Raw genomic sequence first — 26399 nt, forward strand, 5'->3', positions numbered from 1 at the left:
AGAACCTCATTCGTCTCATGGGCATCGAGAGAGAACTTCATTGACAGAAAGCGTCCATCCTGAAAGAGGAACAGACATCTCACTCCGTTTCAAGAGCATCAGGACACTCTTATTTGATTTTTTAGTTTGTTGCATAACTCCTCCATGGTTCGGCAGTAAGAAACCCTTCCATGAAAGCGTTAGAGCTCTTAATCTCGTGGTAGCGATGAGTAAATACGGCGGTACATTCAGCCGTTACTGGAAGTCTGTTCATTTTCAGGAAGAGGTCGTCGTCCAAACCACACATGTAAATTTAGGTTCCATGAGAGGCGACGCACGTTACTCATCTGGGGCATCGAGGAGAACTGAGCCTGTGTGTGTGTGTGTGTGTGTGCGTGTGTGTGTGCGTGCGCGCGCATCTTTGTCTCCGGGGGCCCCGGCGTCTGGATGTGGACTAAGAGAGCGAAGGGCGAAAAAACTGAACAGAAAGTGTCGGTTTCGAGAGCCGCGTCCGGGAAAGTTCATCTGTCTGTGACGTCAGAGCACTTTGTGCAGGAAGAAGATGCTCGAGACGCTCGGAGAGAAAGACAGAGCAAAGACAGCGAGCCGTCAACACCTCACTCACACACTCTCACTCACGTGCGCGCGCACACACTCCGCCCGTGGAGCTGAAAGGCCAACGTGCTGCAGGTCGGCCCCGGAGACGAGAACTCCAGCATGAGGTGAGTTGTCCGTGAGCCCCGGGTGCGACATCGGTATGAAATACGCAAACACTTTGAGAAAAAAACCGTTTTCAAACAGTGGGCTGAGAAGGTGTCACTTCGGCCCCACGGATATTCGTGGTGAGTCGTTTGGAGAAAAATGTCTGACAGATGAATTAATGTAAAAAACTGTTTTTCATCTCATCATCTTAATTTATCTGTTTTATACATGTATGTACAGTTTTGCCTTCCAATATTCTACTGGACTATTTCTCACTTTAAGCGTTTTACCTGAATTCTTCTTTGATATTTAAACATTTCTCTGCTGCTGATTTCATCTACAGGTATGAACTTTTGAAGTAGGTGCTTTCATATACATGTAAATAGATATATTCTGTAAATAATAGGCAAATGCTGAGGTTTGCAGAGTCACTCCCGTCAGACCGACCGGAGCCGCTTTCAACTGCAGATTTCACACCGTATCAGCTGTTCATTTACACTTGAGCGTGAACTTTTTTCAAGATGAAATTGTGTATTAATACAGCCTGAATGCTTAAGAGGCCTTTCGAGTCTATTTCTTAAGGTGAAAGAGCAGCCCTGCAATCGTCAGTCTGAGCTCCTATGATGCTTTATGATATGTCCTTCGAACCCGTACCTTCTGCTGTAAAACCCCCGTGGGCCCCGATGGTCCCTCGTGACCCTCCTGGCCGAAGCTAAGCTGTCACAGGTTGTCGGTGAACCTGCGGGAGTCACTCGGAGTCAAGTTTCTCTCAGCCACCGCGTTCGGAGTTAGAGGAAAGGTTCCCGTTGGAGGTAAAACCCGGTAATCAGAGAGGAGCGAAGGTGAAGTGCAGTTCAGTTCAGCGCTGGACAGGGTCCCAGGATCCCTGCACAGTGAGCTGTTATCCCAACTGAAGAGCCTGAGGAGAGGAAAACAAAATAACTCCCAAACCACAGAGAAAGGGAGAAAATAAACCCCTGGGGGGTGCGAGTACCGGTGGCAGCCCACCCCTCCTGGCCATTCTGCTGCAGTGACGGGGACCTGTGCGGACAAGTCTAGGGCAAAAAAACCTGTACAGCACTGTGTTCTGGTCTATGGAGGGTCACGGTTCGCAGCCGTTGGCTCCTGGCAACACGGCACAGTGGTCCTGCGAGCCTCAACGGGGGGGCGAAATGAGATGCGATCGAGGATTCTGCGTCAGCAGGGTCTGTCGGCCCCCACGGCGTACTGGTAGGTGACAGAAAAGAGCCTCTACTCACATGGATGCGTTCAAGGTCTTTACTCTGGTAATTAAGAATGAAGAATGCAGCATATGGGTGGACACAAGTGTGAGGAGCAGAACTAAAGCCTGGGTGTAAAAGCTGAGAGTGTGGGAGTGTTCCTGATACCGCCTGGAAGGCAGAACATTCGAGAGTTTAGGGGCTCTGTAGCGACAGGCAGGTCACACTGAACTCATACTGTTAGTCCTTGAGATTTTAGGACATCCAGGATCCAAGAATCGTAGGAATTGTTCAGGAATGTAGCAATTGTCAGGAAGGTGATTCGGAGCACCGCCGTTAGCTGATTGTCGGATAAGAGGAGGATCGTTTAATGAGAAGAACCTCTGTGATATATAGTCATATTTCCTGATTCCAGTCCTAGCAGCAGAGTTCTGGACCAACTGCAGGCTGGACACCAGTCCCATATGGACATCCTACCAGTAGAGCATTACCTTAATCCATTTGGCTCCAGATGAAAGCATGGAGCAGCTTGTCCACACCTCATTGAGGTAAAAGGGGTCTCTGTTCACCTGTATCTCTCAGCTAGAGGACGAAGCACCTGGAAAGACAGACGAGTATGAAACGAAAGGGCCAAGAGTGTAACGCACTCGGAGCAGTTCCAAGCGAGTCCTCGAAACCTGAACCATCCCGAACGTGAACGTGAACTCGGTTTGGGCTCCTAAACTCATTTCCTGTGTGCAGAAATTTACCGGCCCCTCGGTCAGGAGAGCAGAGGATTACAGCCCCAAAGTGTCTGAAGGCAAAGGTCCAACCAGGTGATGGCGTCCTTCTTTCACCGGTGCCAAGGTGGACAGTCAGGCGTGTGTGGGCTTCGCATGGCTCGTCTCTATATTGTCCTCACTGCTTCTTTCAGAGAGTTCGAAGAATTGAGACTGTGGTCACACCAGTGTTTCTCTGTCGCTGTGGTCAGAACGTTGGTTTCCTCCACAGGTTTGCTGCCTGACACACTCCTTCCTGCCTCCACCATGACTCTGAGTGCAGCTCTACCCCTGCAGCCAAACTCGAGCAACCAATCGGAGAGCACCCATGGCTGCAGGGTCGACGATCAGATGGTGCCCTTCACCTTCTTCTACATCCTCATCTTCCTGGTGGGCATCGTGGGCAGCCTGCTGGCTCTGTGGGCTTTCTGCCACAGTCGCAACGCCAAGATGTGCATCAACGTGTACCTGATGAACCTGCTCACCGCCGACTTCCTGCTCATGTTAGCCCTTCCGTTCAAGATCACCGTGGACCTGGGCGTGGCCTCCTGGAGCCTCCGCATCTTCCACTGCCAGGTGTCGGCCGTGCTCATCTACATAAACATGTACGCCTCCATCGTGTTCCTGGCCTTCGTCAGCGCCGACCGCTACCTGCAGATCGCACAGAACTCGCGCCTCTTCCGCATCCAGGAGGTCGGCTTTGCCAGGATGATGTCGCTGGTCGTGTGGGCGCTGCTGCTCTTCCTCATGGTGCCCAACATGGCCATTCCCATCAAGTCCCTGGCGGAGAAGCCGCACCTCAGGTGCGCCGAGCTAAAGCAGGAGCTCGGCCTGCACTGGCACACGCTCACCAACTTCCTGTGCATGGCCATCTTCCTCAACGCCTGCGTCGTGGTGCTGCTCTCCAACAGCTTCATGCTCAAGCGGCTGTGGGCGGGGCGGGGCGGGGACCAGGCGGCGCAGGCGGGCACATGTCGTGCCACCAGCAACATCGCCGGAGTGACGCTGGCCTACGTCGTGTGCTTCGTGCCCTACCACCTGGTGCGCACGCCCTACACGCTCACGCAGAACCAGGTGCTCAGCGGCTGCCAGCTCGCCCGGCGCCTCTTCCTGGCCAAGGAGTCCACTCTTATGCTGGCCATCATGCACATCTGCTTTGACCCCATCCTCTACTACTGCCTGTCGCACTCCTTCAGGCAGAAGGTCACCGAGGCCTTCGGTGCGGGGAAGGCGGTTCCCCTCAACAGTCCGGAGCTGATCTCGCAGCCCTCCCCGCATCAGGAGGAGAATCCACAGGCCCTCGCTTGTCTCTCAGAGGCCGACGATGCCTGAGGGCTCTGCGGGGGGTGGGAGGTGGCGGTGAACAGACAAAAAAGCCAGTAAAGAGAAAGCTATGTAACAACTGTGCAAGATCACAAAACTGACCTAAATAACCTAAATTCAGCACAGACATATGGCACAAAAACACATATTTGAAACTACCTGGAGTGTTTTTATTTTGCTGTAGTATTATTATTTTTATCATTATTCACTTTTGTGTACAGTCAATGGTGCCACAGTGAAGGTCAGACTGTGAACCTTTTGTAAGCATCAAATGTCAAATGTGATCTGCAGAGAAATTGTCGCTTTTTTTAAAAGCCCAGCTTCCCTCTGTACAGCACAACCCCCCCACTACACCCTGGGGGGGGCAGCACTGTGGGGGCGCTCTGGGAAGGCTGGAGGCCTGGAAAACACTCATACAGCAGTGCAAGATGCAAAACCATAACTTTGACTCGCCAGCTGTCACTGTTTTATGACACACATTTGCAGTCTGATGTTACAGGGACTTCAAAGTTTCTGTCCGACGAAAGGAGGAACTTCATGGCCCTTGAAGTCCCGCTCATTGAAATATTGAGGAACTGCAGCGAGGTCCCTCTGCTGGCGAATTGAGGAACTGCAGCGAGGTCCCTCTGCTGGCGAATTGAGGAACTGCAGCGAGGTCCCTCTGCTGGCGAATTGAGGAACTGCAGCGAGGTCCCTCTGCTGGCGAATTGAGGAACTGCAGCGAGGTCCCTCTGCTGGCGAATTGAGGAACTGCAGCGAGGTCCCTCTGCTGGCGAATTGAGGAATTGCAGCGAGTCCCTCTGCTGGCGAATTGAGGAACTGCACCGAGGTCCCTCTGCTGGAAAAAAGATGAACAGCGCGTTCTTAGGGAAAGGCGAGTTTCTGAAACTCAACAATATGGACCTGATGAAAAAGGTCAATTAAATGAAATATTTAGTGAAATGGTTTAAAATGTTAATTATTTTAACTGTCTGATCATGGATTCAATACATCAATACCTCAAACTGAATATATTTGTACCCCAGTTAATGTGTGATTTTGAAGATTATTTACATATGAAAATATATTTTTTAGATATTTTGGGGTTTTTTTTATCCCCTCTGTTTCATTCTCGAGAGAAGACAACAATATCTGTGGAGATTTGTTTTGTAATATAATTAAATATACTTTGTTTGTACCCATAAGGCGTCATAAGTATGAGTGACAAACAGCTTATCTGTTGCTGTAATGTATGAATCTCTGCTACACAGTGACACACAGAGCCACAGTTAAACGCCAATTTTAATTTCACGAAAAGCCGGTTACAACCATGGTGAACAACAGGCAGGCACAAAGTCATTCTTTCCGTTATTTTAACGCAGCTCGCGCTACCCAAACATTAGCGACACATTTGATTTGCAGCGTATAGAGCATTTATAATATAGCCGAAATATATTTTTAATAGATTTCTATACAAAGTGAGCGCCCGTCCCAACCTGGACGTTTCGGGAGCGCGCCGTTCCGTGGCTTTCCCTCGGGAGCGCGCAGTCAGACCGCCGCTCTCGCGAACTTCCTCCTCTCGGGAGACACTAGTCGGTCCATCGCAGAGCAGCAGCCGGGGCTTCGGAGAAGGACGTTTATCTCACACCTCTACAGCGACCCCGAGTTCGAAAAACGCCTCCGAGTTTCATTGATTGACAACCCTCCGGCTTCTTGGGGGGGTGGAGCGGTCCGGCGGGCGCAGCTGAGCCGCTCGAACCGCAGCAGGTCACTCAGTCAGCGTGCGTCTGTCCGCTATAATAAAGATCACTTTATTATAGCTCGGGCTACAGGTCGGGCTACAGCAGCAGGGACAGGTAGGTAGCGATCATGTCGAACCGGCAGAAGAAGGCGCTGTTCTGCGTGTGCGGCGCCCTGAGCTTCGCGTGCGTGTTGGGCGCGGCCGTGGCCGTCGGGAGCCCGCAGTGGGTCAAGGGCTCCATCCTGTGCCACACGGGCGCCGAGCTGGTCAACGCCACGGACAGCGAGCTGGAGCAGTTCGTGGGCAGAGTCGCCTACGGCCTTTTCCACGGACAGAGACTGCGGCAGTGCGGCCTCGGGGGGAGACCGCTGCGCTTCTCCTGTGAGTGTGTGTGTGTGTGTGTGTGTCAGACATAAGTAGTAAAGAGCAAAGAGCATGAATGATCATATTCGGGAGCTCACGCGCGCACACACACACACACACATAATAATTATTACATACACCCCATACACTCCAAAAGGAAAACTTGTGAAAATGTCTAGGAATAAAGTTGGTAAAAAGGTGATAATTAGGTGATCATCTGTGGTTTCATATTTGACTCAGAAGAAATTACAGACAGACAGGGGGCCGCACAATTTTGGGAGGGACACACACCAACACAGCACCACACAACACACACAGCCACAGGTGTGTGGAACACAACCCCCAAGCGGACCGCACTCAAGCAGGGTGCAGCAGGGTAACACCACCGTGTACAGGTGTACATGTATTATTCATGGTAAAGTACCGAACACCGAAACAAGGCAGCGCGACGATTAATTATTGATCCATTATTGATTAATTATTGAACGCTCTGGTGAAAATTTAAAGCGCTGCAAGAACAATCAACTATTTACATGTACCGTGATATCCGTATAAATACAGCAAAGGTGCAAACTCTGTATAATACGGTACAGTAGAGTACAGTACAGTAAATGGCTCTGCTGTACTTCACAGTACGTGTATGGATGAGATGAAAGTGATCAAACGCGTACAGTCAGTGTATCGATACGATGGTGTAAGGAAGGCACTTACTCTGAAGTAACACGGTAAAATAACCCTGCTGCTGCTGCTGTAGGGGGGAGAAAAGCATAAAAGAAATAAATGTTTGTACTGTAGTGTTTATGCGCGTGTCGGGACACCGGTGACCTTTTCGCTTCCATTTCCTTCCCGTGATGAAGAGCAGCGACTCGGATCGAGACCCGGGCAAAATGCCATGGGCTCGTTGTCCAACACAGATGTGACCAAGAAAGCGGTAAAACACGGGGAGAATCAGTCGGTGTACTGGGAGGGTTGGGTGGGGGTGGAGACACGCGCTCCTCCTATCGGCTTTATGGCGAGACTCGAACCCCTCAGCCCCCTGTCTCCGTGGTGACGGATTGCGCGCGGACCGCGTTACGCAAGAAGGGAGCGCGCAGTGAGGGATCGTTAAGCGCGCGCCGCTCCACACCAAATTCCTCATTAATGAGTCCTGGACGAGCTTCAGAAGGACTCAAGAGGAATGGAACTGGACGTCATTGTCCATTGTCCGAGTCCAGAACCAGGGCATCGGTCCTTACTCTCTTACTCTTTCCCCTGAACGTAGTTAACATCATTGTGTTCGGGTACGGACCGGGTCGGACCGGGTCAGACCGGGTCAGAATGGGGGTGGGGGTTCGCTGAGGACAAAGAGACAAAGATCCGAGCCCCTCGAAGGACATTTATTTAGGTGAATAAAGTTGTTTCTTTGCGATAATCCGAAATGAACATTTACACTGGTAATACCGTACAGTATTACCAGTAAGAGCGCGTGCAGCAAACAGCAGCAAGTTCGAGTCCGACCGAGCAGCGGGGCGATCACTGCGCTCGTGAGCGACTTTTTTACTCTCTGTTCCAGCAACTAAAAACACTTCTGTTTGTCCACTTCGTCCTGTCCACAGAACAGCAACTTTTCCCCACTTGACAACAACATCACGTGCAGAAATGTGTCACTCTTCCATAAATTGATATAAAACATTAGCAACAATATATGTCTCATTTTGTCCCTTCACCCGAATAACGGGCGTCATAATTATTCCACAAAGGTTATTATGTATCAGTTCCAGTGGACACAAGAAAATACGGTAACACAAAGTAAAGCGTTTCATTGGGCCTCAGCAGTACTTCGCCGCGTAGCCCTTTACGGGGTAAATAGTACCGTGCGGCTGAATCCGACTCACAGACCACAGCGGCAGTGTTCGTGGTAAACGGGCTACGGAAGTGGTAGTTTACCATAGTCTTTGAGCACACCCAGGGCAGGATTCGAACCTACACCCACACTCACTCACAGCCAAGGCACGACGAGGCACCAGCGCTACCCCATCCTTAGAGCGCAGCCAAGTAACAATAATGGTAAAGGCGCTCGTATGCCTTCCTCCGACATGAGCCCTGCGTGGCGTCGATGACGACTGCGTGTAACTCCGTGCGAGGGGTCCGTGACAGGCAGGTGTGTGTCGGCAGTTTTCCCGGACCTGATGGGCGTGATTCCGATGGGCCTCCACGTCTCCGTGCTCCTGTTCTGCGCTCTGCTGGTGGTCTTCTCCTCGGTGACGTCGGCCTTCTGCCTGTACAACGCCTTCGGAAGCCCCTACGAAACGCTGCACGGCCCCCTGGGCCTCTACCTGTGGAACCTCATCTCCTGTGAGTTCTCAGACGCGCAACGCACACACAGGCCGACGGAGTGAAACGCAGGGATACGCGCTCACCCCTCCAAACACATTCGCTCTCCTTTTGCTGCGGTCTCGGTGTCTCCGTCGTGTCCTCCTCGCTGTGATTTAAATCGGCAGCCCGGAGAACCAGGGTGCCGGAAGGTGACGCTTACCCAGAATTCTGTGCGGCAGGCCTCTGCGGCAGTTTGGCGATGATCCTCTTTGCGTCCGAGGTGAAGGTTCACCGTTTGTCCGAGAAGATCGCCAACTTCAACGAGAGGAGCTTCGTCTACAAGACGCAGGCGGAGCAGTTTGATCGCTCGTTCTGGATCATCCTCTTCGTCTTCCTCACACACGCCGTCAACATCCTGCTCGTTCGTCTGGCGGGAATCCAGTTCCCCTTCCAGGAGGCCAAAGAGCCGGAGCTGAGCACCGGGGCATCCGACCTCATGTACTGACGGCTCTTCGTGTCGGGATTCGGCTGCAGACGCCGGGTCCCTCCTCGTACTTTGAAACGATGGTAGATTATGAGTGAGAGTCTTTTCCCCGAGTGCGAGAATGTGGAAATATCCCGTGTTACGTTCATAGAAATTATTATTTTATACCTCACTATTAGTATCGCTAACCTTGTATGTGACCACCATCTGAGTTGATCTTTGCAAACACTGGACTTAGTTGTCGGATTTGTATTAACTCCTGGGAAAAAAAATAGTATTTAATAATATAAAGTATTGGTGGCACCAGAAGAATATTACCACACCGTAGTTTTATGAGGTTCGGTGAAATCCGGTGTCTCCTTCGTGGATGGAATCTGTGCACGGCGATGGGACGTCCACAGTACGAAGTACAGATCCTGCCTGGTCCCCAGGGATTCGGGGATAGGGCCCAGACCACTGGGGCCCTGATGAGGATAAGAGATTTATGAAGGTGTGTGCAAAAAAGTACCTGTAACCGAGGAAATGGAAACATATCCAGAGAAAAGTTTGACTAATAATGTGCCAAGTGTTGTTAAAGAGACACAAAGTTGTGTTTTTTAATCATGTTCAGAGAAAGTACTTGTGCTGTAGTCTAAATATGTGTCCGTTTATTCTTTGTTCACATTTGTATGATTAAAAGGGCTGAGAAATTCCCCGATGTTGCAGTAAAACGAAAGGTCGTGTTCCAGAAAGCAGCAGTTGGGGACGCCGTCGCGACGGACACGTGAACCGCGGATCTGCTCTGCGTGTCCAGCTCAGTCGTCAGCAGACAGTGCTGAAAACACACTTTGCATTAAACGTTCCCATGGCTCCAAAGGCATCTCGCTCACTTTCTTACTGCAAATGTGAATGTGACAGCGTCACACGTGTAACGTAACCGGACCGTGTTCGCATGACGGAGGTTTCCGGGGCCGTGCGAAGGTTCTGCGAAGGAACGAGTGGCTTTCAGGTCTCCGACACCTACAGCCACACGAAGCCTCTCTCTGTGCCTCGTGTCACGGAGGACAGAATAATAGGAACACGTGTGTTTCTGTGGACGGTGGACGGTTGGACCGGCGCCTGCACGGGTCAGGCTGCCTTAGCTGAACATGAATGACAATGAGCTCCCAGGAGATGCAAGACAGCAGCAGAGCTTGAAAGAGTCCAGTTTATGGGGGGGATCTGTCAGAAAAACCGAGCATTTTGCTGTATTTTTGTCCCACACCTGGTAAAAAGTCAGTGAAGATTTATGGGAGGTTCACGGTTCCAGTGTAGTAGTGTATCTAGCAGTGTAAGTCACCGCGGTGAATAAGGTGTGTGGCCTGATAACACTACATAGAGTTCATTGGAAATCGCTTTGGAGAAAAGCGTCTGCTGAGCGAATAAAAGTAAATGTAAGTGGATCTGCACCTCCATCAGCCCCTGGCTGGAGGAATGGAGCATTTAGCTTCTCGAGAACGTCTACACACGGTCTCTGGCCCAAGAGGACCGAAGGACCGAAACTGTCCTGAAGGCAACAGGTAACAGGTAGTGTTTCCATTATTGTGGCCACGCGTTCGTCTGGGTCAAGAGTCGAACCTGAGGTCGGGAAATGAAACGGTGCCTGAAACTAAGGAGGACAGAGAGAGGAGGGCGATGCGCGGCGCTCAGCGAAGCCTCTCAGAAGCCGAGCGGCCCCTTTAATTTAAAGTTGAAAGGCGTCTCGCGACGCGCGCGTGTCCGAGTGCAGCCAGATGGAGGAGGGATCGAGGCCGGACAGGAGGGAGCTGGAGGACATCCTGAGACAGGTGTCGGAGCTGGGGCGGTGGAGGGGAGCGCGGCGGCTCCGCGGGTGGGGACCGCGCCTTCGTCCTCCTCCTCCTCATCATCATCATCATCTTCTTCTTCTTCTTCCTCCTCCTCTTTCGATCGATGTTCTCCGCTCGAACCCGTGTTTCACACAAATCGGCCGTGTTCTCTATTCTCCCTTCGCTCACGGGTTCGGATTCTTAGGAAAAGCCGGTGTTTTTTTATTATTATTATTATTATTATTATTATTATATTGTTGTTGTTGCTGCTGCTGTTGACTTCAATCACTTCTGAATTATATTATATTATATTATATTATATTATATTATATTATATTATATTATTATATACTGAATGTCAATTTCCATCCTCCTGCCTCTTCCACATTCCAGGCTGGACTCGCACACTTGTTTTGTGAAGGTGGGTTTTTCTTCTGTTTATTTCTATCTTTCTTGACAGAAATTCTTCTCATCCACTTAACACGTTAAAAGACATTATTGTTACTGCAGCAGCAGAACAACCGTCTCTCTGTAAAATCATGTAACAATACATTTATATTTACATTTCTTCACTTTCAGCAGACGCTTTTGTCCAAACTAAGCGACTTACATCTCAGCAAAAGTACAATTTGAATTTATTTATGCATTAAATAAATCGATCGTTTCTAATCTGCTCGATTTGAGGCTTGTGAGCAAAAGCTGTTATTAATAAAAGGTGTAATAAGTGCTGAACACAGTGACCTGCTCACTCATCCAGAAGGGAAGTGTGTGTGTGTGTGTGTGTGTGTGTGTGTGTGTGTGTGTGTGTGTGTGTGTGTGTGTGTGTGTGTGTGTGAGGCACCTTGTCTCCTTACTGAACCTGATCTGCCCACTCAGGCACAGGGTGTATTGATTTACTTTTCTTGCTCTGAGGCCTTTTCTTCTGCTGTCCGGATCTGCGTCCTGCGTGACAGTGCGCCTGTGTGTGTGTGTGTGTGTGGGGCGCCCCGTGTCTTTGCGCACTGCTGTGTCCGTGCCTCATGACGGACCCTCAGGAGCTGGTGCGGTCAGTGGGGCCCCCGCGACTCCCCAACTACATCCAGCTCCTGGAGGACGATGTGGAGAGGAGCCTGCATGTGAGTGCGTCTCCCCTCCAGCAGCATCTCTTTCTGCTCACACACACTCTCGCACCACGGTTCTCTCTGGGACTCTGCAGAGTCCAGCTGCACAGGAACGAGAACTAGTGTCAGAGTAACCTTGTGTCCACTCGTGCGCGTGCGTGTGTGTGTGTGGACCATGGGTCACACGTCTGATATCTCCTGCGTGCGTTCTCTCTGCAGAAGCCTGTGGAAAGGGGCAAAGCGGAAGGAGACGGGGAGGACGCACCTAGGAGACCACCTTCCCGCACCCAGCACCCCCGCGGTCTCCCCACCCTCCCGTCGCCGCCCTTCTCGGTCCCTCGGACCCTGACCATCTCCCCCGGCCCGGGGGGTCTCCCCGTGAGTGCCGAGCAGGCTGTGGTAAGTCCGGGACCCGAGCCGTAATGCGACACCTGCGTGTGCAGATGTGCGCATCGACCGCAACCGCGTCCCATCATCAGCGCAGCTCCGCAGCCACAGAGCCGCAGCCTCTCATTTATTAATTTATATTCCCGTATTAATTTATTCATGGGTCTGACATGGAGGACAGCAAAAGAATGGGTTTCTGGAACACGTGTGTGTGTGTGTGTGTGTGTGTGTGTGTCACAGGGGGCTGTCCTCACCTGTCCTCAGTACCTTCTCAGGGGTCACTTATGTATCATCAGAAATAATTCCTTTCACTATGAATCACATTTTCTTTTTAAAAGTACAGGGACTCAGTGGGTTTTGTCTTCTCATATTTCGTTTTTTTAACTCCATCTTTCTGTGAACAGGAGCTCAGAAAGATTTTATTCGGAAATACTTTCCGCATCTTTAGCTACGAGTGGAAGAAATCCTCCTTCAGGTTCAGGGAGCCAAATTCCGAACTGTCTTACACCCTGGAGGCAGAACGAGTGAGTACAGCAGTGTGTGTGTCGGTGTGTCTGTGTGTGTGTGTGTGTGTGTGTGTGTGTGTGCATCGGTCTTTGTGTATCCCTGTGTGTGTGTGTGTGTGTGTGTGCCCCTGCAGGGTGGAACCCGTGCCGTTCACATGGTGATCCAGGCGAACATCATCAAACACCTGCTGTTCACCCCCCACGCAGACCACCGTGCCGGTCTGCCTGTGTATGTGCACCACGGGACGGTGAGGGCCAGTAGGGGGCGCTGCGGGTCGCGTGGGTTCCAGACACTGAGGCCGCCCATCTGCGTGTCTGTCTGTACGCAGCCTTGGGGAGAAGGAACAGGATCGGGCCCTGACCGCCGCTCTGGCCAATGTCCTGTGGACGGCCGGCGAGGATCAGGCTGCCACCGTTTCCCTGGTGACCTGCGGAACGAGCTTCAACCCCCCACTGGGCTACAAAGTGGACAGCGTCACCGAGAGGGCAAGTAGGAGGAGCAGGGCCGCCTGGAGAGGGGTGGACGTAGTCGTATGGGGGAACGGAGAAGCGAGGACAGTGGGTGTCGAGGACAAAAGGGGCTTTATTGGAGCAACGCAGCGCAAAGAAAAAAGGGACGTGGCCCCTTTAAATATTACATAAATACTGTAAATACTGTAAATACCACGTTCCCCATCTTACAAAGGTAGTAACATGTTCCGGAAAAACCCTTACAATGGAGCATTCCAGAACTCGTAAACTGACGCCCTTTTATGCTAAAATTGTTCAGCTCTTTGGCAGCAGATGCAGGTGGGTTCGATCCCCACTCTGTGTGTGTGGAGTCTGCATGTTCTCCCGGGGGCGTGTTTGTGTGTGTTTCCTCTCACAGTCCAAAGAGTAAAAGATAATGGATGAGTCTAGTTTGTGTGTGTTCTGGAGAGCCGTCTGTCAAGGGGAGCCCCGCCCACCTGCTCACGCCAGGAATACTCGTTCACTGTTATCAACTCATGAGGGTTTATGTGAGGGTTGGGGTGGTGCGGAGCCCATCCCGGAGTCCCTGGGCGCTGGGCTAGAAGAGCTACACGCTCACGGGGCTCCGAGGCGGCATAAACAACCACGATAACTTTGCTTTTTCACCGGTGGCCGAAACCCTGAGAAAACATTTGGGAATAACTTGCATTTTATTACTAACATAAAGTTATTCTTTGCAGTTACACCTTTTTCGCTTCAGCAGAAAAGAGGATGTTCGGAATTTTATCCACGAACACATTCGATGTGTGAGTAATAAGTACTTTTTTTCACATTTTCAGACACTGAAGAGAGCAATAAAGGACGGGTTGCTGATGTTGTGCAGTTAATAAATAGCTCTTCAGTTCAGGTGTGCAGATTACAGCGCCATGAAAAATTATCTCATTGTGCACGATATTACATCATCATCATCATATTACATGATGACATCATATCATCATCATCATATTTGTATTACATGTCAGTCTCTATCACGTGTTTGGTACCCGAAGGGGTGTAGGCTCTGTGTTTCCGCCTTTATCCGAAAGAGAAGCACTCCTGTGGGGTCATGCTGTCTGTGTTTGCGTCTGTATTATCTATTAATCTGTGTGTGTGTGTGTGTGTGTGTGTGTGTATGTGTAGTTCAAGGAGGAAGGCAGTCATGGTGTCATCCTGCTGCTCTACAGTCTCATCTTTTCCAGGACCACAGACAGGTACATCCAGGGCGTCAGCACAGACAGGGCCAGTTTCTACCTCTCTCTCTCTCTCTCTCTCTCTCTCTCTCTCACACAAACACACACACACGCAGCTGGATTTGTCCAGAAGGACAAAACGCATGTTTTTATTCCCTCAAAGGCTAAGAGAGGACCTGGACCCCACGACCTCGCAGCTCCTGCAGCCGAGTCTCGGCAGCTTCGCGTGTCGACAGGTACGCGGGCGCCGCCGCCGCCCGTTGATCCCCCGACACCCAGTGGATACACATTATTAACCCTGGTATGAGAAACAGTTGCGCCCGGTCGCACGGGGGAGTGTTTTACTGGACACCGTCCACTTAACCCCCTTCCTCAAAGGTCCAAGGCAGGACCCTCCCAGCCCCGAACCCGGGCCGCCGCTGGTCCTATCCGGACGTAAAGGTTTCGAAGTAGGCGGGAGACGTGGACACGGCTGTTGAGCCAGTGAGCGTTCGGCACTCGGCTCTTGGGTCTGGAAACCGTGCGCGCGAACGGGGGGGGGGGGTGTGTGTTGCACAGCGATACTCTGACTGCACTCAACACACATCGGGTGTATAAGCAGCGCGTCCTAACGTGATCTCAAAGAATGTACCGCAGCGATGTGCTCCTTTTGCGCCAAGCGTGTGTCGGTTTGTTGGTTTGAGACCCATCCTGGAGCTCTCTCTCTCTCTCTCTCGCCCCAGGCGCTCTTGAACCTGCTCCTCACAGGCCGCGCCACCCCCAACGTCTTCAACGGCACCGTGCAGTATGATGAGAACGGGCGCCTGCTGGAGCGGCCCCTCCGTGGAGTTCTGACCCGCAGCGACATCGGCTACCTGCACTGGAGCCGGGAGCGAGGGGGAAGCGGCAAGCTGCCCGAGGTACCACGCTTCACCCTGCACTTTACCGCACCGCCGCAAGTCACCGTGCTCCCGAAGGCTGGAGAGCAGAGCTCGGTGCAAAGTACAACAAGAGGCTCCCAGTACAACCGATCCCTGACTTGAGAACTTCTGAGTAGTGAACTCGTCGCTGATACAGACTCTTCTGACGTGAAAAGAGCGCCCGTCTACCGGTTCAGATCGTTCGCCGGGGCATCGCCGTCACGCCGGCCGATTGCGATCGCGATCAATACGCGCCGAATTAAGTGCTTCAAAGCGGAAAAGGTGGAAGGGAAGTAAACGGAAGGTGAAAAAGCCGTACGTGATGCCGTCAGAATCTGCCGGGTTCGGACCATCGGTGAAGTCGTTCCTCTCCGCCACCTTCCACCTCCGTGCAATATCAGCGGCTCCGAGTCGACGCGTAGCTGTTTTCTGCGCTGCGCGGTAAATAAAATACAATTTCTTAGAATTACGATTTTGTCTTATTGTTATGCTTGCATTGGGTATCGGTGCCCCTCCGGCCTTGCGCCCCGCGTTGCCGGGTTAGGCTCCGGCTCGCCGCGACCCCGCTCGGAACAAGCGGTTTCTGACTGCAGCGTGCGTGTATTCGTGAAATACGTGAGATGTGTGGGGTAGGAGGAGGGATCGAGGAGCCGCAGGTGAGCACCAACACCCCTGCTCCAGCTCTGCAGCGCGGCTCTTTATTGGCCTTTCTTATTTACACCGTGCCTGGGGGCTCCGAACACCCAGGTATGCGCACGAGGGGTCCCGGCTCGCCGCGAGGAGGGACCGTCTTCCTCGTCGCTCTCCGCGGTCTGCGGAACGGGAGAGGGTCCGACGCACCGTCTCTTCCTGTCCCCGAAACCCCGCGTTGCCTCCCACGCCGCAGAGCTGACCCTTTGACCAAGCGCTCGCTCCCACTTAACCTCGCGCGTTGCTGTGGACACATGTATCGCCCCCTTTTCCTCCAGGTGGGCAGCATGCTCAAGACCCCCAGGCTGCCCATCTGGGTGTGCTGTATCAACGGCACCTGCAGCGTCCTCTTCAGTCCCAACCGCTCGCTGCTGTCCGACTGGAGGATGGAGCACCTTTTCGAGCTCTACTTTTACAACGGACAGCCGACCCAGAGGAGCGCGGCCCTGCTCACCATAGGTAGGTATCTCTCTCTCTCTCTCTCTCTCTCTCTCTCTCTCTCTCTCTCTCCCCTTTTCTTTCTTTTGTTCAACTCTCGCTCATCTGCTCCACTTCTGATTTTAGACACTCATTCCCACCACTGGGAGCTGAAGGCCCTGGATGCGCACGAGGACCCCGAGAAGAGATTCCCCTCCGTGGAGATGACCATTCGGACCAAGTGGGAGGGGGCGGCTATTAACTGGAATGGGACGGTTCCATTTTTTTAGCTACGTGACGCTGCCCCTCCCTTCATCGACACTAGCAGTTTACACACACACACACACACACACACACACACACACACACCATTATGGTCAATCACATTGCTGATAGATCTGGTGCTTAACAACAAAGTATGGATAAAAACATGATGATGTGACACGTGAAATAAAGGGTCCTAACATGTAAATATATACTAAGTGATGTTATATTGCCACCGTTGTGTTCACATTACATTAAAAAGTATAAAAATATATATGTATATATATATTTAGCTACCACTATGAGTGCTTTATTCGCATTTAAAGTAACTCAGTCATTTTTTTCCATCTGATGCCTTTTTACTTTCTCACGGCAAATTTTTGGTTAAGTCCTCACACTTTAGTATTTTTGACTACCTCTGGATGATTGAGCCCATGTTGTGGGTAATTTCAAATTAAATCAAAAGATCTATGGGTAATTTCTCACTTGTTTATGTGGAACTTCCTTTGTTTGTGTCATTATGAAGTGTCCAGATGCGTGTGATCGGTGTAATGAGCTCTCATTGGGGTGTGTGGGGGAGCGGAAATAAATGGCTCCTTGGATTCAGCTGTTTTTGTGGTTTCTTTCATTACTGAGGTCAACAGAGAAAACTCTTGAAATAATTCTTTTTCAAAAAAAAAAAAAAAAAAACCTTTTTAACGCTGAAAAAGGACAGTTTCAGCTGGTTAAAAGGTGAACTTATACCTCATAGTCTTTGCAGCGTTTGATCTAATGGTCACAGTGAAATATCTGAACCGTGGGCTCGTTGACTGAACATCAGGAGAAGACCTCTTGGAGATCCATCAGAGCCTCTGACTGGGAAGTCCTTCTACTACATCAGCACACTTGGTATGTTTGTGTGACCATCTTAATGTGAGACATAAGAACGAACTGAAAAGAGTGGGTATTGCCAAGAAATGGTGCACAACAGACGTCTCGTGCTTTTATGCTGTATGAGGCATGAAGAATATGAAGCGTCAGCTGTTAAACTAGTCCGAAACATTAAGGGATGGACACCCATCTTCTCCTTCTGAAGCTCAGTAGGTTACAGAAAATACGGCGCTGACAGACTATAGTTCAACTAACTTTAACTGACCTTTAATTGAAGAGACTCTTTGACCTCCCGTTTCAGCCCTATTCAACCTGACCTCCAGCCCGTGCCAGCAGGTTACTGGCGTCCCGACGCGCTACAGCCCCTTCCCCCTGGCTCTGTGAGAAGTCCATGAAGGAGATGTCTTCCAGCCCACCGTTGCCCTGCAAGGTGTGACCGACTGCCTGTTTCGAAGACCAGCCAACAGGGCCAATGTTACAATTATTTAACCATCTTCTGAACCATTACCTGTTAACGACTGTCTTGCCTAAAAAATGAAAGTGCACGGAAGTCTGTTTCTATAGACCCTGACCCTAGCCTCGTATCAGGGAATTTTCCCCATTGACCTGTATGACCACTTGTCGCAACCCAGATTGTCTGACCTTTGACCTGTGCATGCAGTTTGCCACCACCGGCTGCCCGCTCACCCTGCGGCGCACGGCCAAGCTGGAGCACGAGGAGCTGTGCAAGTTCCAGCCGTACTCCTGCCCTTGTCCAGGAACACCCTGCAGATGGCAGGGCTCCCTGGACGCCGTCGTCCCCCACCTGAAGCAGCAGCACAAGTCCATCACGACGCTGCAAGGCAAGGACATACTCTTCACGGCCGCCGGCGTCGACCTGCCCGGCACCATCAACTGGGTCATGGTGCAGTCCTGCTTCGGTTTCCACTTCCTGCTCGTGTTGGAGAAGCGGGAAAGGCCCCGCGAGCACCAGCAGTTCTTTGCCCTCGTGCTCCTCATTGGAACGCGCAAGCAGGCCAAAAAATTCGTCTACCGCCTGGAGCTCAGCAAAAGCTCTCGGCTCCTTGCCTGGGAGGCCTCGCCCCGCTCCATCCTTGAGGGCGTGGCTTCGGTGATCACGAACACTGACTGCCTGGTGTTTGACAAGGCCACCGCACGTTTATTTGCTGAAAACGGCAACCTGGATATCAACGTCTCCATCTGCTACACCTAAAACCTGCACAGGTGTGTGGCTGTTCTCTCTTTTGTGAGAGAGACTGACTGCATGATCCTGCCTGCAGTACTGAAGCGCTGTCATCAAGAGCGGTTCTAAGGACAGGCCCTCTTCAGGGGGGCTTTTTACAACTTTCACTGTGTTCTTAAGGTCTCAGGATCTGTCTGTAAAACTTGGTCATTTTAAATGAATATTACAATAAAGTCAGCAGAACATTTTATTAAACGAATGGGCGAAGAACACGTGGCCCAGGTCCTGCACTCGACTCTACGCCATGCCGCTCCACTGCAAGGATGTGTATGCCACGGTACCCTCGCTGCTGGGGGAACAAAGCAGGACAGTCTTCTTCACGTTCACGCCCAGCCGGGATAGGGCCAGCACGTCACATAGGGGCAGCGCTGTTTCCAGGGCAACGCACAAGGCTATGAAGTGGGCGTGGAAACGCAGGGGGTCACCTGGGGAGTGGGTGGCTTAGCATTAATGTTAGCACTCGACAGAGGAACATCAACCAGGCAAGGTTGCGTCTGCGTGTGCGCACACATCCACAAATGTCCATGAGACCTACCTGGGTACACAAGGTAGTCGCCACCAAACTTCCCACCTGAGGTGAGATAAAACCCCTTATTTCTGAGGTCCCGGAAGACACGGAAGCGGATTTCGAATTGTTCGTCCCGTGTTCGCAGCAACTCGGACACCAGAAAGCGGCGCTCCTCCGGGTCGTGACCCAAACCCGCCCTGGCTGTGCTCAGCTGGACGGCCATTGCCGAGCGAGGGAAGGAGAAGGTGTCGTCGAGGTTGCCGAGACGATCCCGCACGGCCCGATTGTCGTCATCATCAGCACCTAAACGGAGCTCACAGGGTGTCAGGTGCACACTGTACAGTGAGAAAACACGGATGCCCACCGACAAAGGTAAACGGAGTACGGGGAGGGGGGGGGGGTTACAGTGCTGAGCAGAGACGGTCAAGACCTAATCCTCCAGCATTCATTAGAAATATGACTCAGGACAAATGTGAACATCTCCGATAATAAAATGAGACACTTGAGTCGGGACCACAGCAACAGCATAGATTCTCTTGTCAACTGTACAGTCAGCATGTTGTGCAAGTGTCAAAACCACAACAAGGGTTCTCCTCTTGTAGACATTGTTTCGCTTTCCCTTCGATAGTAAGCGCAAACTGCTGCTTTTTGACCCAGATCCTCAAGGGATGTGTTTCGTGGGGTTTGTTCAGAGAGACTGATCAGTGTTCAGTCTCAACAGTCACCGTGCTGCCGCCATCATCATTGCCATCGCCATCATCATCCCGGGGAGAGGTTACCTGGACTGCACTGCGGAACGTGCTCCTCACCTTGTTTCTCCGCCAACACCCTCTGCAGGACCGCTTTCCTCTCCTGCAGGGCCAACAGGCTCTGCTCGGCGTAGCTGTGCTCCATGCGCTCTCGGTGCTGCTCTGCGAGCCCTGGGAGGGGCACCGGGCTGCGCTGAAAACAAGAGTAACGGCACGGGTGTGAAGGGGTAGGGGATTCCTCTCGGGAGGGCTTTGCGCAGCGGCCATCACGACAGCCATTAGCTAAACTATTATCCAAACACGGTAGATTGGCGAGGGGTCCCAGTGAGCAAAGGGGAAAATCAGTGTAAGAGGCTTAGTGTACAAACCTCACACCATAGGGCACCTTGTTGAAAGGAGACAGGTAAAATACACAAGCTAAACACCCTCATGCACTCCCCCCCCCCAAAAAAATATTCCATCTTCAGTGAGCACTCGGGAGGAGGAGCTGTCCGTGGGCACTTTGGACTCCACTGACACAGGACCCCAGTCAGGAGCTGCAAGGCGAGCAAACATCTCAGTTCCGGAGCACAAGTTTCCCAGTCAGTCTCTTATTGCCGGAGGAATGGTGCGGTGTCAGTCCGGTACCACATTTACTACAAATGTACATGTAAATGGGTGGGACGGTGGCGCAGCGAGTGGTGCTGCTGTCTCAGCGCGCCTGGTGGGGCGAGAGGACATGGGTTCGATCCCCACTCAGTCTGTGTGGAGTTTGCCTGTTCTCCCCATGTGCTCTGGTTTCCTTCCACACTCCAAAGAGATGCTGCTCAGGTTCACCCATAGTGTGTGTGTGTGTGTGTGTGTGTGTGTGTGTGTGTGTGTGTGTGTGTGTGTCTGTTCCACCGATGTATGGATGAGTGACCCAGTGTAAATAGTGTATCTAGCAGTGTAAGTCACCGCGCTAAATAGTGTGGACTGGTAACACATAGAGCTGTGTTGGAAGTCGCTGTGTGTGGAAGCATCTGCTAAATGAAGCGACGCGAACGCACGAGCCCTCGGTGACCCCCGCTGACCTCGGAGCGCTCCGGCGCGTGGCTCAGCGCCCAGCCCTCCTCCTCTCCCAGCAGCCGCGCCTCCTCCTTCAGCAGCTCCACGGGTCTCCCCAGGCGCGCGTTCTGGCGAGGCTGTCGCGCCAGCGCCCCCACCAGGGTGCCCACGATGCCGGCCCGCCGCGCCGCACGCGCCTCTGCCGCGCGCCACAGCAGGGCGCTCGAGCCGCACGCGTGCATCACGCAGTCCGTGTCCATGGCAGCTGTTTTAATAACTCTGCGTCCAGTACGCGCCGCGCCGCGCCCGTCCCCCCCACCGGACCTCCGCCAGTCCGCCTGTTTAAACCTTAATTCTGTTAATCTTGAAGCAGCTTCCCAGCCAGCGGTGTCATTCAGGTCCGCTGCTCAGTGTAGTCACACGCGTAGTCTATCCTGTTTTACATTCGAACACCAGCGGAAAAACTTGAGAAAATACGCAAAAGAAGTGACGAGAAGAGAGACCACGCGTTCACTGAAGCCGCGCGACACCACTTCCGCAAACAGGACGTCACTCACAGGCGGCCGTCAGGAACATAGAAGCGCCATAAGCCCCGCCCAGCCCCCCTCTAAGCCCCGCCCAATTCTCAGCGCTTTGTATGTGAATAGTGGGAACCGGGCTTCTGTTAACGTCCTACCCCGTTTGTGATGAATAAATCTTTTTACGTGTACCTATGCTTTTATATTTAATGTATTAATCGTCATCTGTGTTATATTCGCCCTGACATCGCTGTTTTCTGTCAAGAAAGTTTAAAGAAATAAAAAGAGAAAAAATGTTACTCATTTTGCTTCGGCCGCTGAGCGCTTGCCACGCCTAAGGAAACAGGGCGAGGCGGCGGAAGTACGGCTCTCGCCGGAAATGACGTTTATAACAAACACTCAGCTCCGCTTCCTCTGTGTATGGTGAAACAGAGGGTTCTACTCTCTCTGTTCATAAGGGCTGAGGAAAAGATGGCTGAGCTGTTCATAACACAATGCGTGTGTGCATGCATCACAGCACCCATGGGCCAGGGGGTGGCGTAGTCATTAAGGTCAACATTTTACTAACAAAGCCCTCACTTGCAACTCACACTATAATACCCTTGATCAAGGTGTTTACCATGAACTGAAATCACCCAGCAGTATGAACAAGTAGATCACTGCAAGTACCTTGATGTACAAACACTAGCTCATCTTGGAAAAAGGTGTCAAATGGTTATTTATTAATAATTCATTACTAATCACCTCTAACAGAGTGAAGAAACAATAGTGACAAAAACACACATCCTCATACATAATCCACTTTAATATCATTTAAGTTCCACTTCATAGCTATAAAAAGAAATATAAAATTACAACAGCTGTGAAATTAATTTTAATCGTTAGACTTTCATAATCAGATCTGCAACTTATTTCTCTTCTGAATCAAATATAAAATACATATCACTGTACTTAAGCTCTAGATGGGTTCGGATGATAAAATGTTGAGATTTGGTTCTCATTTAAACGTCACAGAAACAGAAGTACAGGTAAGACGTGTGGCTGCGGGGCCTCAGTCTGCGGTGCGGAGCATGTCCTGGGGCTCGGAGGAACGACCGACTGGGACTTCCAGTCTGCACTTGCAGTGTCCTGCCTTCAGTGCAGACCTTCATTGGAGTCGTCGTCTCAGCCTGGGGATATGCACACCTCGAACCTGCAGTCTCACACAAACAGGGCAGCTGAGTCACACATGCATGGCACACCAGGAACCTGAACTGATAAAATGGGTAACAGAGAAAAATCTAAGTCAGGAAGAGAGTGATGTAGACATACAGGGGGCCCTGGGACTGCACACAGGAACTGGAGCTTGTTAGGAGCGTTGGTGCGGGAGAGCATCCATATGAACGTTCATCTTCATCTCATTGTCCAGGATCTGGACCAGCTGCTGCATGGAAGGAAGGTGGCCTGACTGCAACTTGGACCACACTGGCACATCTGTGCAAAGACGAGCAGAACTCAGAGATATACAGGAAGAGGGTGCTGCCCCTTTTGTCCGCCACATCGACAATGCGGCGTCTCTCTCCAGTGGGGCAGAAAGTGTGCTACAACCTGCCCATGCCGGAGCCCATCTTATGTAACACTGAATCTTTAGAATATTCAAAGCTTCAAAAACGTACCATTAAATGTGATTTCAAATGCACCTGTAGACATGCACTGGTTCTCAATCATGTTGCTGAGGAAGAAAACCATCATACAGGCGTAGATCTAAAAGATAGAGAGACAGAATTAAAAAGTGCAGCTCCGCAGGGATCTTCTGATGAGTAAATATGTGTGAAACAGGAGCAGCTCAGTCATTTCAAAAAGCTTGTCCTAATAAGAGCTACTGTTTGCTTTCACAAAGCCCCTCCAGAGATGTTTGCGGAAAAGATGTGTTTTCATCAGTCCACCACACACAGTCCCCAGAGCTCTCCCAGTGAACACCAGTCAACAAAGATTTCCCTTGGACATTAGTTAAGGAGTACACAGGTACAGGATAGTATTTTTAGCAGTCACCCAACTCCCCTTGTCTCTCAGCTCACCACAGCTCTGTTCTTTAGCCCTATCCTCCAGGGTCTATTCCTTCTGTAGCACCACAGTGGATCTTCAAACACAAGACACAAACCAACTCCATAAACCACAACTATTCTTCCATCTTACCTTATTCTCTTGCCCCCAGACCCAGAGGCCAGGAGCTTGCATACCAAAGAACCCAAATGGGTCCTTTCCCAGGATGATCAACCCAATCACAGCAAACTTGAAGATGGACAGGAAGGAAGCAATATACCTACAGAGGGCAAAGTGAAAGCAAGAACACCCGTTGTTTAAGTTAAGTCGTTACAGTGTCACACTTGTGGTCTAACCTGGTAGGACAGAACAGCTGTGATGGCAGCAGGAGGTTCCTTCCACACTCACCGGTAGACAGGAAGGGGGAGGTAGTTTTCTCCTTCGATGCGGATGTCTGGGTAACGCTGGTTCAAGACCCGCGTGTACTCCTCAAACACCCGCCGATATCCTCAGGAGACGCTGTGCAGAACAAGGAAACAGCTGTCGGCACACAAACTACAAACCTCAAGAATGCGAGAAGCTTCGAGGACCAGGTCTCGACCACCTAATGTCGAAAGATGGGGATTTGCGCACAGGAGTGAGGTTCAGCGGACACTGATGTGCACAGCTTCAACACAAGCCGGGTTACTAAGGGAGTTAAGGCATGTTTTCAGATTGAAATTTTTATTTCCCTTAATTTAGTCGTGAAGTGCGATTACTCTGGGAACAAGGTGCGCTGGAAAGGAATTCACCTTCAAACATAGTAAATTTCAGTCTATGCATTCTTCAGTTTAAACTGTTAGAACGGAAAGATAACCATGGAAACAACTACAGTTTTCTGGAAAATTGAATAGATTCTTAATATGAGAGGTTAAACTTTTTATAAAAAGCAAGTCAAACACAGATGTTTCGGTATGAGGGGGAAGGCTGGATGTGTGTAATCCTATAATCGACACAGCAAACTAACTTATTTAGCAGGCGCTCTTCTCTAAAGTGATACACATCTCAGAGAACAATACAAAGAGGAGTAGAGATTTGGATGCAGACATGTGATTGTAGACTACACTCCATTTGTCACATACCACAGTATAAACCAATGTACACCACACGAATAGCTGCATAAAGGTTTATCCTGACAGCCCCCCCAAGCGAAAGCTCGTTATCCCGGCTGTTTCGGTAATCCTTCGCCAATCCCCACAGGCAACAAAACGGCACCCAATTAACCCCGATTATCCCGGGACGTGGATAAAAACGGATCCCGAGATCTAGGAAGCTCCAAAAGTTGAATAACTTCCAGTGCTGACAGCCACTGGTCCAGCCAGCAACACAGAGCTAGAGGAGAATGTTCACTGACCAGGCAGTGACCACAGTCCTCATACACTGACCATATGCTGACCACTGAATTTAATACAGCTATATACTCAAAGCAACATAACATTTTTACATAATTGTTTCAAGTCTTAAGTACCCGATCACCAGTGCTAGAACAGGAAGGGATTCATTCAAACCCGGCACAACTGCAGCTCTAACCACTGCGCCACCTGCTGCTCTTCCCAGTAGTAAGAAACCCGACGAGCCGGATCACGCTCACGGGAAACACACAAGGACTAGTAGTTGAAGATGCCGGGTAGTTAGAGACTAGTAAAAGACTAGAGTAAAGGGGCGAGAGCAGTACAGGCAGCTTATGTTTATTAGCCAAAATACTACTACACTAGTCTAGTCAGTCACTCAGTGTCGCTATCGTATCGACATTCTGATCTGATTCTCTCGCTCGGGAGCAGCAACCCGCCGACCAGCAGCAGCAGCAGTACCGACCTGTGCTGTGGCAGTACTGAAGACGGACAGCGACAAAATAGGGCCGCTGCAGCTGGCAAGCGAATCATTCGCCGAATCGAATCATTGTGCCATGTGCCACAAACGTGACAAACCAGTCAGTTAGTTTGTTAACCTCCACAGCTAGTCAGTCAGCCGTTAGCCGTTAGCCTTTAGCTAACAGTTCCGCTCGCCTCAGTGAGGACGCCGTTACCAGTATCACCGCTCATCATCTCATCGTTTTAGTTTCTCAACTCGTCCAAACGGACTGTTCCCGAGTTACTCGGAGTCGGAGCCGATTAAGACGAGTTAGGGCGCGGGTCCTGCTGTCCAATAATCAAATAAAAATCTAATCATTACTGTTACTGAAGAGGAGAGGCCTGACTGAGGGCGCAAGCCCGAGCGCGCGCTGCCTCCTGCTGCCACCCACCAGATCTGGAACTTGAGAAGGGGCCCAGTGGCGAACTGCATCTTGAGCCGCTTCACGCCGCCACTATCGGCCGAGGCGCCGCACGCCAGCAGGAGCCCGATGAGGGGAAGCCCGACAAATAAGAGACACGCCGAGAACCGCGGCCACCGGAACCTCTCCATCCTCTCCGCCCCGCTGCTCGGTCTACAGCGGACAGCCGCTTTCTCGAGGAGGAAGAGGAAGAGCAGCGGGGCGGGGCTTGTGTGTGACGCACGGGACGTACAGTGACGCAACAAGGACGTTCTGGGAAATGAAGTCTGAAAACAAACGATCAAATTTGTAAAAACCAAAATTAAAAATAGAAAATTTCCTGGAATGCATGTGACTTTGTATAGATAGGCTACACGTGCTTTCAAAATACTTGCCATTTTCTTTGGTCTCCCTCCTTTCACTTTCAATAACTGTGGGGTCACTTGGGGAAGCAGCCACAAAATTGTAAAAATAACCTGCTTTTGAAGGCGTACACTTGAGGAAATCTGTCAAGATGATGTAATCATTAAACATTATACACTCAACATTATTTAAATGTTATGCAAAATTATTTAAAATTGA

The 26399-nt window shown here is 51.0% G+C and overlaps 6 protein-coding genes across 9 annotated transcripts; 4 read left to right on the forward strand and 2 right to left on the reverse strand.

Annotated features, from left to right (window-relative positions):
* Positions 1-577: 577 nt before the first annotated feature.
* LOC108932288 (probable G-protein coupled receptor 171) lies at positions 578-5001 on the forward strand. Of its 2 annotated transcripts, none has more exons than XM_018748545.2 (2): positions 578-701; positions 2892-5001. In XM_018748545.2, exon 2 carries the CDS (start codon positions 2927-2929, stop codon positions 3989-3991), a length of 1065 nt encoding a protein of 354 aa, XP_018604061.1. In that variant the 5' UTR covers positions 578-701; positions 2892-2926; the 3' UTR covers positions 3992-5001. The 2 variants fall into 2 exon arrangements, with proteins under 2 accessions (XP_018604061.1, XP_018604062.1); XM_018748546.2 differs by lacking the exon at positions 578-701 and adding an exon at positions 2695-2716.
* A 697-nt stretch (positions 5002-5698) lies between these two features.
* clrn1 (clarin 1) lies at positions 5699-8865 on the forward strand. Of its 2 annotated transcripts, none has more exons than XM_018748590.1 (3): positions 5699-6083; positions 8220-8403; positions 8553-8865. In XM_018748590.1, exons 1-3 carry the CDS (start codon positions 5831-5833, stop codon positions 8863-8865), a joined length of 750 nt encoding a protein of 249 aa, XP_018604106.1. In that variant the 5' UTR covers positions 5699-5830. The 2 variants fall into 2 exon arrangements, with proteins under 2 accessions (XP_018604106.1, XP_018604107.1); XM_018748591.1 differs by having other exon boundaries at positions 8220-8399; positions 8600-8865.
* Positions 8866-11668: 2803 nt separating this feature from the next.
* mindy4b (MINDY family member 4B) lies at positions 11669-17281 on the forward strand. Its single transcript, XM_029255892.1, has 11 exons — positions 11669-11764; positions 11969-12148; positions 12541-12660; positions 12777-12861; positions 12941-13128; positions 13833-13898; positions 14272-14342; positions 14485-14557; positions 15044-15220; positions 16189-16369; positions 16475-17281. Exons 1-11 carry the CDS (start codon positions 11669-11671, stop codon positions 16615-16617), a joined length of 1380 nt encoding a protein of 459 aa, XP_029111725.1. The 3' UTR covers positions 16618-17281.
* LOC108932116 (E3 ubiquitin-protein ligase SIAH1-like) lies at positions 17239-18828 on the forward strand. Of its 2 annotated transcripts, XM_018748328.2 has the most exons (3): positions 17239-17479; positions 17763-17891; positions 18123-18828. In XM_018748328.2, the coding sequence occupies exons 2-3, from the start codon at positions 17853-17855 to the stop codon at positions 18672-18674; spliced, it is 591 nt and encodes a 196-aa protein (XP_018603844.2). In that variant the 5' UTR covers positions 17239-17479; positions 17763-17852; the 3' UTR covers positions 18675-18828. The 2 variants fall into 2 exon arrangements, with proteins under 2 accessions (XP_018603844.2, XP_018603843.2); XM_018748327.2 differs by having other exon boundaries at positions 17433-17891.
* Positions 18829-18849: 21 nt separating this feature from the next.
* Positions 18850-21840, reverse strand: tsen34 (TSEN34 tRNA splicing endonuclease subunit). The gene is made up of 4 exons (XM_018748330.2): positions 21014-21840; positions 20022-20154; positions 19240-19515; positions 18850-19129 (listed from the first exon to the last, which is right to left on the reverse strand). Exons 1-4 carry the CDS (start codon positions 21245-21247, stop codon positions 18942-18944), a joined length of 831 nt encoding a protein of 276 aa, XP_018603846.2. The 5' UTR covers positions 21248-21840; the 3' UTR covers positions 18850-18941.
* A 468-nt stretch (positions 21841-22308) lies between these two features.
* On the reverse strand, positions 22309-26366 carry LOC108932145 (thioredoxin reductase-like selenoprotein T). Its single transcript, XM_018748363.1, has 7 exons — positions 26213-26366; positions 25809-26104; positions 23936-24046; positions 23681-23807; positions 23161-23248; positions 22817-22978; positions 22309-22697 (listed from the first exon to the last, which is right to left on the reverse strand). The coding sequence occupies exons 1-6, from the start codon at positions 26213-26215 to the stop codon at positions 22854-22856; spliced, it is 750 nt and encodes a 249-aa protein (XP_018603879.1). The 5' UTR covers positions 26216-26366; the 3' UTR covers positions 22309-22697; positions 22817-22853.
* Between the last annotated feature and the right edge of the window lie 33 nt (positions 26367-26399).

Source organism: Scleropages formosus, chromosome 10, assembly GCF_900964775.1.
Source record: "Scleropages formosus chromosome 10, fSclFor1.1, whole genome shotgun sequence".
In the NCBI taxonomy this organism is placed as follows: domain Eukaryota; kingdom Metazoa; phylum Chordata; class Actinopteri; order Osteoglossiformes; family Osteoglossidae; genus Scleropages; species Scleropages formosus.